Source organism: Aptenodytes forsteri, unplaced genomic scaffold (genome assembly GCF_000699145.1).
Source record: "Aptenodytes forsteri isolate BGI_AS27 unplaced genomic scaffold, ASM69914v1 Scaffold195, whole genome shotgun sequence".
In the NCBI taxonomy this organism is placed as follows: Eukaryota; Metazoa; Chordata; class Aves; order Sphenisciformes; family Spheniscidae; genus Aptenodytes; species Aptenodytes forsteri.
The window spans coordinates 2,648,944-2,661,939 of record NW_008795317.1 but is presented as its reverse complement, the minus strand read 5'-3'; the positions used below and the strand labels follow the sequence as shown (position 1 = coordinate 2,661,939).

General features: G+C 45.1%; 1 protein-coding gene across 1 annotated transcript; it reads left to right on the top strand.

Annotated features, from left to right (window-relative positions):
* The first annotated feature begins 163 nt into the window (after positions 1 to 163).
* SERTAD4 (SERTA domain containing 4) lies at positions 164 to 4,738 on the top strand. Its single transcript, XM_009279604.1, has 2 exons — positions 164 to 352; positions 3,473 to 4,738. The coding sequence occupies exons 1-2, from the start codon at positions 164 to 166 to the stop codon at positions 4,244 to 4,246; spliced, it is 963 nt and encodes a 320-aa protein (XP_009277879.1). The 3' UTR covers positions 4,247 to 4,738.
* Positions 4,739 to 12,996: the final 8,258 nt, after the last annotated feature.

Sequence of the window (12,996 nt, the reverse complement as noted above, 5' to 3'; positions counted from 1 at the left end):
GGGGGTCCTGCGGGCGGCAGCGGTTCCCCGTGCTGGCTGCTGGAACAGCCCTCGGCTGCGGGGCGTCTGGCGGGTTACGTGTTAGTCAGGTGAGGGTTTATTTCTGATCGCTGCAAATATCTGTGAAAATATGCGGTGGAGTTCTCCTGTAGCGCGAAGGGAAATGAAAAGTATTTTGTTTGGAGAACCTCCGGCAAACCGCATGTCATTTGTCATATCTGATTTATTACCCACAGGATCGCATTACAGGGGAATTTCAAATCCTGTAACAACATCCAAGATCACATACTTTAAAAGGAAATATGTGGAAGAAGAGGATTTTCATCCACCGCTCAGCAGCTGTACACATAAAGTATGTTTTCTAATAGTCATTATTTTTACTCCGAGTTTCAGACGCTTAGTAACACTCGATTGACCCATTTCCAGAAGGCTGAAATACTCTGCTGAAATTAGGAGAACGATCCAGCTGTTTGCTCAGAAACAAATAGTTGTCACTTGTTCACATTTATTGTTTTATTGTCATCGAATTGCTTAAGAAGCAAAGGCATTTCTTCATTTATAACAACTGCAAATGGAAATGCTGAGAATAACTTTTTTTTTCAGATTATTTTGTTCTTAGTTTATATCATGCTTACAGAAACAGCTCCGTAACAGCGTTTGAACAGCAGAAACAAAGAACATAAATAAAAAGGGCCCATGATTCCCCGCTCATTCACAACTTTTTCCGGGGGAGAAAATAGTAATCGGTTCCTTGTACCCCAAATGGGTTACAGATCCTTTAGAAAAACAGAATGACTTGGAAAGCAAGTACAAGCTCCGTCAGTATTTAATCCTGTTTATTAAAAAGCTGATAACTCCAAAGGAACAGATTAGTAAATGAAAGAATATTTTTTTTTTTAATGAAAGCTGTCAGGGGAGGGATTAGCGCAAACATTTCCCAGGCCAGTGAATACATAAATTGAAACCTAACTTTTTTTTTATGAGAGATTTTATGCTCTCCTTCATTAAGGGCTAGTCCTGTAAGGAACTGAACACCTGAAGTGATGTGCTTAAGGATAGCTGATGCCTTGAGACACCATCCTTACCTCGCTGGATCGCACCTGGCCCATGGCAGTCCAGCGCTACCCACGTACTATTGGCGATAGAGAGGACGCCGTATAATCTGATTAAAGCACAGCTTATGGGAGGCAAGAGTACCACAGGAGCCCCAGAGACAGAAAGCTAAAACAGATCGAGATGCGGAGCGAGTTTATACGTTATCTTTACCTGCATTGCAGAGGCAACCTTCTGAGACGCGAGGAGAACCGAGCGCCTCGTCCCTACCACGGGCACTGGCTGAGGAGGTCTGCCCAGTGGGATCCTGTTTCCCTGGAGGGATTTCCGCAGAGGAGCAGCGAGCAGTAATGCCGAGCTCGCTTCCCAAGGACCTTAGAGTAGCCGAAGGAATTTTCAGCCACAAATAGTGTTGGCTGGAAATAAGTACCTGACCAGGAAGGTGAAAAACTGCCCCGCCGTTAATTCCAGGAGGTGTTTGCTGCCAGAGCCATGAATAAATAGCAGCGAGGGTGTTGAAAAATGTGCTCTGGTTAGTGAGCGTGTCTCCCACATGTCACATCACTCTGATTTCAGCCCGTTTTTTTCTTGGCTAGATTGTTGGATTTTTCTGTGGGTGACTGTTTTCCTCGCAAAGAGGAGGAATAGTTACTGATCCCTTTCTAACAGCATAAAAACCAGTTGTAGAGGTATTGGTGAGATAGACCTGTCCCAGACATCGTGCTGTTGTAGAGGCGTATCATAAACCCTGGGTCACCAGTTTCTTCTGTTCAGCACAAATGTGTTTTCTACTTTGCAACACTGAGCTCTGGGGAAGGGAGGATGCCCACCAGATTTCTTTGAATTTCTTACCCCCGCTGCCCAGTAAAGAAAGAGCTTCCTTGCCCCATAGAGGGTACGAGGGCAAGGCCCAGCGCCCCTCTCCAGGGCTGTTGGCAGACATTTGTAGTAGAAAGCCTTTGACAACTTGTTCCTACTGGTGGCACCTCAGGATGTATCTCCAGGAGGATCGCGGATCAAGGCTTGCGGGTTTGCTCCAGGCTTTCATGGCTTCACTGACTGTTGCTGCAGCAGCTATAAAGGATGCAAATTAACCTATAGGCTTAATATAATTTAAAATGGGTCATTTATTATAGAAAATTACTCTCTCTAACAAAGAAGAGCTTCAGCTGTGAACTCACATGAAAACACGGCCAATTTTTGTTTTTACGAGGCACTGTGCTTCTTCTAAGCCTTGCAGACATGACCAGGCTGTGGAAAGAGCTAGGGGCTGAGGAGAGCTGAATGGATGTGAAAAGCAGCTGTGCTTTAAGCTCTTTCAGTCCTCATAGCTACGACTTCCACTCTGCAAAAATGCTGTAACCATGTGGGAAAGGGAAGAATGATCAAGCCACAGATGGGGGGGATTTAGAGCAGTCTCTCTTTGTGCTGTGCTGCTCTCCTCCTACGCAAACCAAATTCTTACTAAAAATGAAAATTAGTTAATAGTGCTTACAGTAGCATGCGTTGCCCCCTCTCTTATTTTGATTCCCAGGGTAGCGATTACAGCGCAGAATCCGGGGCCTCCCGGGGGCAGTAACCTGCTCATGCTGCCGGTGCTGAGAAAGGGAGTCCTGGAAGGACCATGGAAGGGAGAACAAATCTGTGGGCGTCGAGCCAGGATTTCTGCAAATCCCTATCCTCTCTTCGTTTCCTGACCTTGTCCCTGCCTATCTGCGTTCCCACCGGTCCTGTAGAGCGCAGGGTGTAGTATGCAGGCCAACAGCTGCTCTCCAGATGCCGTGCTGCTTTGAGATGGGTTTCTCCCTGCCTCCCTCCCTGCATGCACTTTTGTACACGAGAGCAGTAGAAGGGAGCTTGGCAAATGGAGACCTCCTCGCTGGAGGGCCTCTTCCACTGGCAGTGGATGAAATGCTCCGACACTTGTCGCGTGAGGTGATGGCTGCTGGCTGCGTCTTGCAAACCTTGAGGCTGCAGGAGGGGACCTTTGCTTGGCTTCAGAGCTTTGCAGAAGCCCCACAGGGGATGATGGAATTGGGTCCATTTACATCAGAAAGCCCCCAGCCATCACTGGAGCAAAACTGCACAACGATTTTATGTTCTAACCCCAAATGCAAATAAAGAGCCAGATGTGTGCATCTGGATTTCGCTCTCCCATCCTGGATTCGTGCACTGCGATTGCCTTTATGGTGTAACGCTCAGCTACTTACCTCCTAAACCTGGGTGAACGCTGTGGCCAAGAAAAAGCAGGTCCCCAGCTACATGGGTGTGCAAAATGAAAAGCCAGTTTTAGGCGCCTCAGAAAGAGAATGAGAAAAGCAGTGACACAGGGGGAATACTTTGCTGCATTTTCTTTCTCCTTGCCTGGAACAAAACCGGTTGCCTTCCGTTCCATGTCTTCTGTCTTTTGCATTTTCAGACAATCTCCGTGTTTGAGGAGCGGGCCCATATTCTTTACATGTCTTTGGAAAAGCTGAAATTCATTGATGATCCTGAAGTCTACCTGCGGAGATCTGTCCTCATCAACAATCTAATGAAGAGAATCCACGGAGAAATCATCATGCAGAACAACTGGTGCTTCTCCACCTGCTCCTTCAGCGGCACCTCGCCACAAGAGTGGTTTGTGCCTCAGGACTGTCCGTACAGAAAACGCCTTCGGATGGCAAAGGAGGAGTACGAGAAGCTCCACACGTGCTGCTTCTATCAAGAGTGTGGCAGTCACTATTTAAATCTACCCTACTCTGTTAATGCTAGTACAGAAAATACTTCTTCCTCTTCCTCCTCCTCCTCCTCCTCCTCCTCCTCCTCCTCCTCTTCCTCCCCCCCCATTTCTTTGCCAAGCTGTTCCCAGCAGGTGGATTATGACATTGGCAGTGCCTCTTCCTACAGGAGTGATGACCAGATACCTGCTAATGAAATATTCGTCACTAATGCCAGGTCTCACAGTAATCAGGAAAAGGCAAAATTTAATGACGAGAAAGGAGGTAATGAACCCGAGCGAGAGAGCGTCGCCCTAAACTGTGAACCTGTAAGAGGCACCCATGCTCTCGAATGCAAAGGCAAATTTTATGACTATTTTGAGACTGGATGTAATGACAAGAGCAACATAAGTGAATCCTGGAAAAAATCCTTAAGGAAAAAGGAATCTTTACCAAGTAATAAAATGTGCTGCAGCAAAGGAAGTAAAATATGAGGCATCTTTCTTGCTCTGTTGAAGCATGCGCAGCATGTTCGTTTGTCTATCAAATTTTTATTTTGAATGGATTTTTTATAGTTTTCTACAAATGATACAATCGTGCCACAAACTTTACATGTAGTTTTAAATGACTGGAGAGCAGATTGCGTAAAGCGTCTCTACGATCTGCATCAGCAGGCTATTTATAAATATGGAGACTTCATAAAGAACGCAGTTGTGTTACTGCTTAGCACTGTAGTCTGTGCAGCTATGGTTTAGCTTTTGTTACTGAAAATACCAATCAGCCAGATGGGGAAAACATACCGTTTTATATATCCCCGCCCCCAAGAAGTCTGCCATTAATTAAGAAGAACCTCCACTATGTTTACCAAGGAATTAGAAGTCTGGTAAACAAATTGATGCTACCAGCAAGGGTGATGTGTTCCTTGTAACTCAGTATTTGTTCTGACAAAGGACTGTCTTCACGGACTGGGAATAAACCATCCTTACATACTCGTGAATTCCTGGATTCAGCGTCTTGTTCAAGTGACAAAATAGGACATAGCATAAAGAAATAACCTGTTTATGGGATCTTAATCAGAAACACAACATGCAGCTCAAGTACTTGCACGTTTTCACTTCGGCTGTAATAACTAATGAGGCTTGTTGTTATACAGGGCAGGTTTTTTTTTGGTGCCTTACTTTTTGTCTTAATTTTTGCCAGCGTGAAAATTAAGTATAAATCAGTGATACAGCAGGGATTTAACCTAAACAGAGGAAAAGAAAAAAACCCACAGGGTGGATCAATATTATTAGAAACCTTTAACCTTTGAAGTACTGAGTTCAACTTCCTATTCAAACATCTCCGTTCTTCCTTTTTGATGCTCAATTGCTTTTTGATTTGCCATCCTTAGGAAGGGATTTAAGAAACAATAGAGAGATGTCTCTTGTAAACAAGCATTCGATGCTTGAGTGTTTCTATGGCAACTGTCTGTTGCTGGGGCTCTTTTTTTTCCTTCTTCGTATAATGAAGTTCATGAACCAGTGGCATGTTTTATACTTTATTCTGTTTCGCATAATTTCTCTCTTCTAGATTGCAAAAGCATGCGGGAATTTTTCTATGACTTTTGCTGTTGATTTAAAAAAGACAAGAAAAGCAAAAAGCACAATGTTAATCAATAATGTGGCGATAAACATGATTTTATCTGAATGAATGTAAGGGGTTTAATTTTAAAAAAGAACATTTTGGAGAAATGAGCTGAGATTTCAGTGGCTAAGGACAACATTTAGTCATCCCTAGGTAGACCGTTTGCAAAAGTGTGCTGTTTAAAATGCCCAGAAGACATTAGTCGGGGTTGGACCGACAGTATTGTGAGCCTTAGATCCACCAAATTAATTAGTTCCCACAGTCCCCATAACAACTGGCAGGATGTGCTCGGCAAAATAGCCACATCCAAGCCACGGCTGACTCATAATAGCTGCCTGTTCCCACAGCATCATGCACTCAAGCGACATCTTCTCCACTTGGTTCTTGTCCAAAGGGTGAAATTCACCTCTGTGCTGGGGGAGCGGCCAGCTCGGCGCAGGGCACGAAGGTCCCCGGGGGGACACCGCCCTGGGCTGCCCCCGGCTTGGCGCTGGACTCGGCCGGGTCTCTGGGTAAGAGACCTCCTGCTCTGGGTTTCACGGGTTCAGCCTGAGTCCTCCTGGGCCATGGTTATTTTGGGTAGCGTGCACACCCCCCAGTCACGTTTGCAAGCTGGACAGTTTTTGTGACTAAGCCAGGAAAAAGTTTTCCTGTGACTGTCACAGGAAAAAGCTTCCCCTCCCCCCCCCGCCCCCCGAGTGACCACAAAGAGAGTATCTAGGAGGTAAATCAATGATAACCTTTATGTGGTCAGGTGAGTTGGAACTGACAAGTTTGTAAGGGTTATCATTGTGAAGAACAACAAATAAAGTATAAATCGCACCTGATTTCTCCAAGACAGAAGCTTTTTTTATTAATAATAATAATATTAAATATAGATCTCATTCATACAGTGTATGAGTAGGATCACCATTTAGACATTTGTCCACAAGGACCAATTTTTTAAAAAAACTGATTTTTCTTGTGTTATACCCAGATAGTCTAGTAATGTCTGCTCTTTTCCAATATTTGATAAACACTTGATGTTTTAAGCTTAAATATTAGATGCTTGTATACTAATGTGGTGTTGTAGTAAAGTGAAATTTCCTTGATATATATTTATTAAAATGACCAAAATTCATTTTAATTTTACATCTCCAGTGGCTACTGGGTCCTTTCCCCCACGTTCCCCTCCCTCACCCAAGGAAATGCCGTTTAATCCAACTGTTCCCTGCTGCAGAGGTTAGGCTGCAGTTGACCGTGCACCTCAAGTTGAGTCCAGGACGGAGCTCAGCCTTCTTGGGGTTTCAGGAGCCTTTAGGACAGTCTGAAGGTGCACTGAGAAGCAACAGACTTCTCTGTGGATTTGCACGTACAGCCAAGGATAGCACCTGGCCAAATGCTGCCCAAGCCACAAATCAGCTAACACTTTGGGGGGGGGCTGAAAGCTTTTTGACCCCAAGGGGCTCCTTGGTCTTCAAGAACAAGCCTGCACACATAACCCATTGCAGAATCTTCTGAGTTGAATTTGCACCAGCTGAAGTGATGGATCAGCAGAACTCTCTGTCTACTCCGGCCTCTCTAACGGCTTCTTTAGTTCCAGGGACACCTAGAAATTAACCTGTTACAGCTCTGGACCGTCTTACTGAGTGTCATCAAGGGTCTGTAAGGCATGAAATGTCACCTAATGAAGGTTGGCCTAAGGATAAGTGGTCTTTTATGCCTTTCTCCGGACCCTGCCTCACAAAATAATAGCAAATACTGAACATAGATGTATTGGACTCAGGAGTCCACTGAGTTAACTCTGTTTGCTTCAGAAGAGATGGAGGTATTTCGTGTCAGAAAAGGGAGTTGGAAACACCCTTGTCCAATTGCCAGAAATGCAATACACCTTGTTCGGATTTCCAACCTGGGCTAGGCTGAATGGATTTCATGGTTTAAATTTGGTTTCATTTATGGCGTGTGAAGAGTGTAAACCTGATTGATAGGTCTTTTCTCCATTGCACACTCCAGTACTAAGGACATTTGGCTAGTATCACAAATTTTCAAGAAATAGTTCTTTTCCAAGATTATACTAATGCCTTTCATCCGTTATGTCCCATGCATAACTGCTAAATGAATGCTCCTGAACTTGATCCTGGCCTACCTGCCTGGAAGAACTGGACAGAAGAGCTTCTCTCTAGGGAGACTATTTTACTCTCTATCGTAAGATACTTTATGCCTAGAGTGTAAGACTATAAAGTACTGTGCCTTTCAGCAGGCTAATCCCTGCTTATACTGGTACTTCAATAATACATGGAAAACAGCAACAGAAAAAGCTGTTTCTGTCGTCAGGTCTATTTTACTGTCACTAAGAACAGAAGTGTCATTTTATCTTCAGGATCGCTTTCCACCAGGTAATACATTTCCCTTGGAAATGCATAGTTCATTTCAGTTGAAAAAATTATGCTCCTTTTTCAAAACACGTGGCATAATAACATTGTGCTTCATATATACTTAATACTTTTGGTAAAATTCTACTATTTTTACTGGATTAGCTAAACTGTTGAAACAGCTTAACATGGTTACTTAAGCATCCCCAGCACTCAAATAGCCTCAGCTGGCACCGATTTGCAATGCCAGCGTAGCAGCTGGCTCCACAGAGAAAACAAACGCAGGCTGAGCCACAGAAATGAAGTGCTTCTTTCAGTCCTGAAGGTGTTACACCCCAAAGCAAAGTTGTGGTAAAGAGATGTTTTTCACATTTCATCTTGCTGTGCACCCTCCATCCTCCTTTTACGTCTCTCATCTACCGACTGTCCTTTCGCTGAAGACCACGACACGCCGCCGGGGTGGTACGGCTGGGTGCCACCACCCTTCGGGTTTGCGCAGGGGAAGCAGGAAGCTGGGTCAGAGGTGCAGCATGATCTAAAGGGGAAATTAAACAAACTAACCAGGCTGCAGTGTGTCTCGCTGCTTTGTGGCCCCTCTGGAGGCCCGTGCCAGTTGCGACCCACCCAGCTAAATGGCCTTTCCAGCTGCCGGTAGCTCAGATTGCCACTACAGTAGTGATATGGTGATTAAAGGGCTATGGCCAAAGCAGAGACGTGAAGGTGATTTCTAGTCTGTGTTCGACTCATGCCCTTTCATTGCCTTCTTGAGATAAAGGCTATAGCCAGAGGTGTAGCAAATGCAATTGCTGCTTACTCATGCCAGGAGCCTTGATAAAAGAAGTTTCTTAAGTTTTATCACAAAAAGAGCCAGTCAGTCACATCAGAGAAAGGTTTAAACCGCTGTGGGGTAAAGGATTTCATCTGGCGTTTTATTCAGTGAATGTAACTCTCACGTGGAAGCCTCCCAAAGGGACCTAACCTTTTTTTCATTGCCTGTCCCTTGCTTTGCAACCTTGAAGAAAGGGGCTGCCCTCGCTTTCTGGAGGTAACCTTTTGGGCTCCTCAGTACGGGTATGAGTTTTTCCGCAGCTGCGTGAAGCGCCCCAGAGGCTTTTCCTGGCAGGGTGTGCAGAGCCTGCTAAAAGATCGCAGCCGGGGAAGCACTGCAAAGGATCTTGCTGGAAATGTTAGGAGATGTGAATCTTCCACAAGACATCCCATGTAACAGCCAAGCCGCTCAGTCACGACTACTTGGAATACACAGTAATTTCCTGTGTTTTTTCAATCTCACTTTAACTTCTCTGACAGATGGGGAAAGATGACTAAACCGAGGGAGTTTACAAAAGTTCGTCTTGTGGTGTTTGCAAACTGTCTCTGTGAGGTCCATTTTCTCTAATGTAAACACAGCCGTGGCAGGGTGCCGAGTGCCTTCGCAGCAGTTAATCCTGCTCAGCTTAAGGCTCCTAACGCGAGGTGTACCCGTCCGGCCGGGTCTGCACTGGGGAACTGAGCACAAACCAGCCCTGGAGCTGAGGGGTTTTAGGATGAGACCTTCACTCCTCTTGGCTCACCACAGAGAGCATGAAGCAAAGCAGCTGCGTCTGTAAGACCAGAGCGAATTTACTATTTGGGGTCAGTGGCTTTCCATGTCAGGGGGCCTGGGGTTAGGTGGGGAAGGTTAGATTAAACTCCAGGGGAGTAATCATGTGAAAACGGTTGCGTTTGGGGCTGTTGTCGCTCTCCCTAGTCTTTAAGTCATAGCAAGGAAGTGAGTGCGCCCTGGGGAAGGTGGAATTTCAGTTCCTCAGCTTTGCAAAAGTGGTGCAGACTGCAAAGTATGCAAAGCTTTCTCACCAGATCCAGCTGAAAGGCCAGGTAGGCAAGTACATTAACTTCTTTTAATCTCTGTGTTCAAATTCTCTTCTGAGGAATACCGGGAGTGTGAGGAGAAGTCACAGATGGGTGGTCTGTGTACACTCAGAAGTATGCACAATGAGAAAAAAAAAAAACCAAACCCAACAAAAAACCCCAAACAGTGAGATACTGAATTTGAAAAATAACTTTTCTTCCACGGATGGTAATTCTTCCCAATTAAACAGCATCATTCTCCAATTTACTGCAGAGAGCATCTAATCTGTCATACTGAGATTGCTGAAATGAGATGAATGGTCTGTGTGCTCAAGGTCAATCCATTTAGTGCTACCTCCTGCAGTGGTACTTTCCTCGTGGAATACCCCACCAGGCTCATCTTTCCATACCGCAGGCTGTGTCTGCCTCCTGAAAAAACTAAGGGTTCTGGCCATTGCGAAGGAGGGTGATGGGGTGGCAGTGGTCGGTGGCTGTGCCTCCTCCATGAGAAGCTGGCCCGTAGCTGTTGGAGCTGTGTGTCTCCAGCAAGTGCAGAGGGACCTCCCGATGGCACTTCCATTGTCCCCTCACCACCTTGTATTTCTAATATAGCATTTTCACTCATACACTATGACTGGTGTCAAATTTTCTCTGGCAGTTTGCTGGCTGATGTTTCAGAGACTGTTCGCAGCCGCGTGAGAGGCAATCACACCTTCAGCTGGTGTGAGATGATGCTGTGCCATTGATTTTTGGACAAATTGTGCCTGGTCGTATCAGCTGACCACCCACACCTTTGGTTATTGTTGGTTTTGTCTTTCCCCTCTGCCTCATTTTCTTAATCGAACAAGTTTCAAATGGCAATCCTCCTCCTCCTCCACCCCATGTAGTGTGGGACTGGCTACTTTGTATTTACCCCTTTAGTTAGGGAGAGCCTCTGCCACTGGGAACTGGAGTCAAGCAACAGATTATTTTCAAATCCAGTTTTATTCCCCCACTCCAAAATCACTTCTGTCTCTCGATATATGTGTAAAATTCCTGTGCTCTATTCCTTCATCAACCCTAAAAATCCTTGTAAATTTTTTTTTTTTTGCCTCCATCCATTGCTCTTTCAGGGTGAAATCCTCTGTACTTATTTCTGTGAGTAAGCCCCACTTACCAGCCACATTCTCTTAGCCATATGGCTGCCATAGGGCCATTCATTGCTTTGACTAAAGCAGTGTGGGTTTGGCTCAAAACGCAATTGCCCTTTATATTACAAACCATCAGACAGTGCACGTACTTTAAGTGTTGTTATGCTGTAACATGTACTTTCAATATGATGTTTTCCCCAAATTTATCTTCTGTGAGTCTCAACAAGTATGACCAAAGCAACCTATATATCTCGATTTCTATTAATATTATTATTATTATCCTGAAAATATAGTTTTACTAAGTTTTAAATGTTGAGCAGCCTACATTTTACCTGTGGAGGCTGAATACATATTATTCCTTCTTTGACCCCTTTCTCTGCATGACAGATGATAGGATTCTGGTTTGCCAGCAGACTAATTAGCGTAATAGTGGCAGATTTCATTTTGCGCTTGCTATGAGAAGTAAGGTGCATAGTGTTAACGCAATCCTGAAATGTACCTTCATTGAAGAATTGCTCTAATACCGAAACTTTAAAATAACCTGGATAGTCATCACCGTCATGAAGAAAATCTTAAAATACGAGTAGGGCATAAGCTACTGTCAGATCATCTTCCTTATTCTGCATGCAGGCTGAGACAAGGATTTTTACTGTATGAATTTATCCACCCGTTGAAAGCACCCGTTTGCTAATTCTGAGGCTTAAAGATGACAGTGTAATGTCAGCTTTTGAGGTATTTCACTAGTGACCATTATAAATAAGACATTCCGCTAACGAGCTTGCCCCACATTCCCAGTGGTCTTCTGAGCCTCTCAAGCTGCCGGTGGCCTCCAGTAGTCCCTTTCCAGCTGCCAAAGCTCCTTTTTCCCTTTGAATATTTCCATGTGCTATCAATAAAATATCTTCCTAGGGTCTAGAAACACAGGGGCAGGACAAACTCTCTTTTAACTGAATATCAACATAAATAATAGAAAGGCAACCAGGCCGATAATTTTATTCTTTTAATTTTGAATGTATGAAACCTTTTTTAAAAATTATTATTATTTGGAAACTTAATTTTAATTTAAATAATGCAACCACACCATTTTCTGGCTGTCATGAATCTGACACCCGCGCACTAAAAATCCTTCATGATCACATAGCGCTACTCTGGTGGGTGCCAAAATCAGAACCTCGGCAGAGCCTCTGAGGTTTGACTGGATGTTTTCCCACACTGCCTCGTTTTTCCCCTTTGCTCAGAAGTGCTGAGAAGACGCATGTGGAGGGGGAGGGGACCCGAGAGAAAAATGTAAATCATGGCAACCTGACTGTCAAGAGGGTATCACTTTTTAATTCCTAGCTCATATTCCCAGCGGCAGTGGAGCTGCAATATTAAATTGTTTTGTTTTACCTCTCGGCTTGGTTTACAGGTGCCAGAAGAGACACAGCCTCAGCCCCTCGAGCGCAGAGGTAAGGCACCTTGCAGCAGAAAGATTGCCTAGAGGTTTTGTTCCCCTTTGATAGGTCGGGCTGGTGCTCGTTGCAGGAGCAGCTGGGAAGAAGTAATTAGCATAACAAAGAGCTATATTATAGTATTGCATTCTGCATTTTGAGCCTTCAGATACCTTGACACGTTCAGTTGCATGTTACATAAATCTGAATTCCAGGTAGAACCAGAAAAACACAAAATAAAATGAAAATAAATAGATCCCCCCACCTTTAAAGTGAAAACCATTTGAATACTCTAATTGCAAATATAGAAATCCTTAGTGTTTTGAGTGTAGCCATGCTGTAAGTACCTTCACCTAAAACCAGGTGCCAGTGGCCATCGGCGTGGATGCCCAGCATGCATGGCAAAGGAGCGCCGTTCTCCCTGGCTGGCAGAAGGGTCTGAGGGAGACGCAGGACGAATTCTTCCTGGTGTACAGGAGCTGATGGACTGGGTTCATGGGGCATATGGGCTTGGGCCAGCGGAGAGGAGATGGATGGCCCCAGCATCCCCGACAGCTGCTTTCTGCCCCTCTCGGCACAGAGGTGGAAGAGCCATGCACGGGCGGTGGATTACCAAGGAGAAGGCTGTGGGTGCAAACACTTCATATTTTGCTCCGTTTTCATCACTGCATTCGTGCAAACAGCAAAGCTGCACTGTGGGTACATTGGTGATTTGCGCTGATTTAGTTGCGCAAGAGGTTACGAACCCCACAGAAAGCTTCTCTCCCTGCCGGGTGCCTTCCCCTGGGCACTCCCAGGCGTGGTGCGCTCCTCTCCCGCCTCGCTCGCAGCAAGCTGCCCCACACGTCTGCTCCTGCCCCGT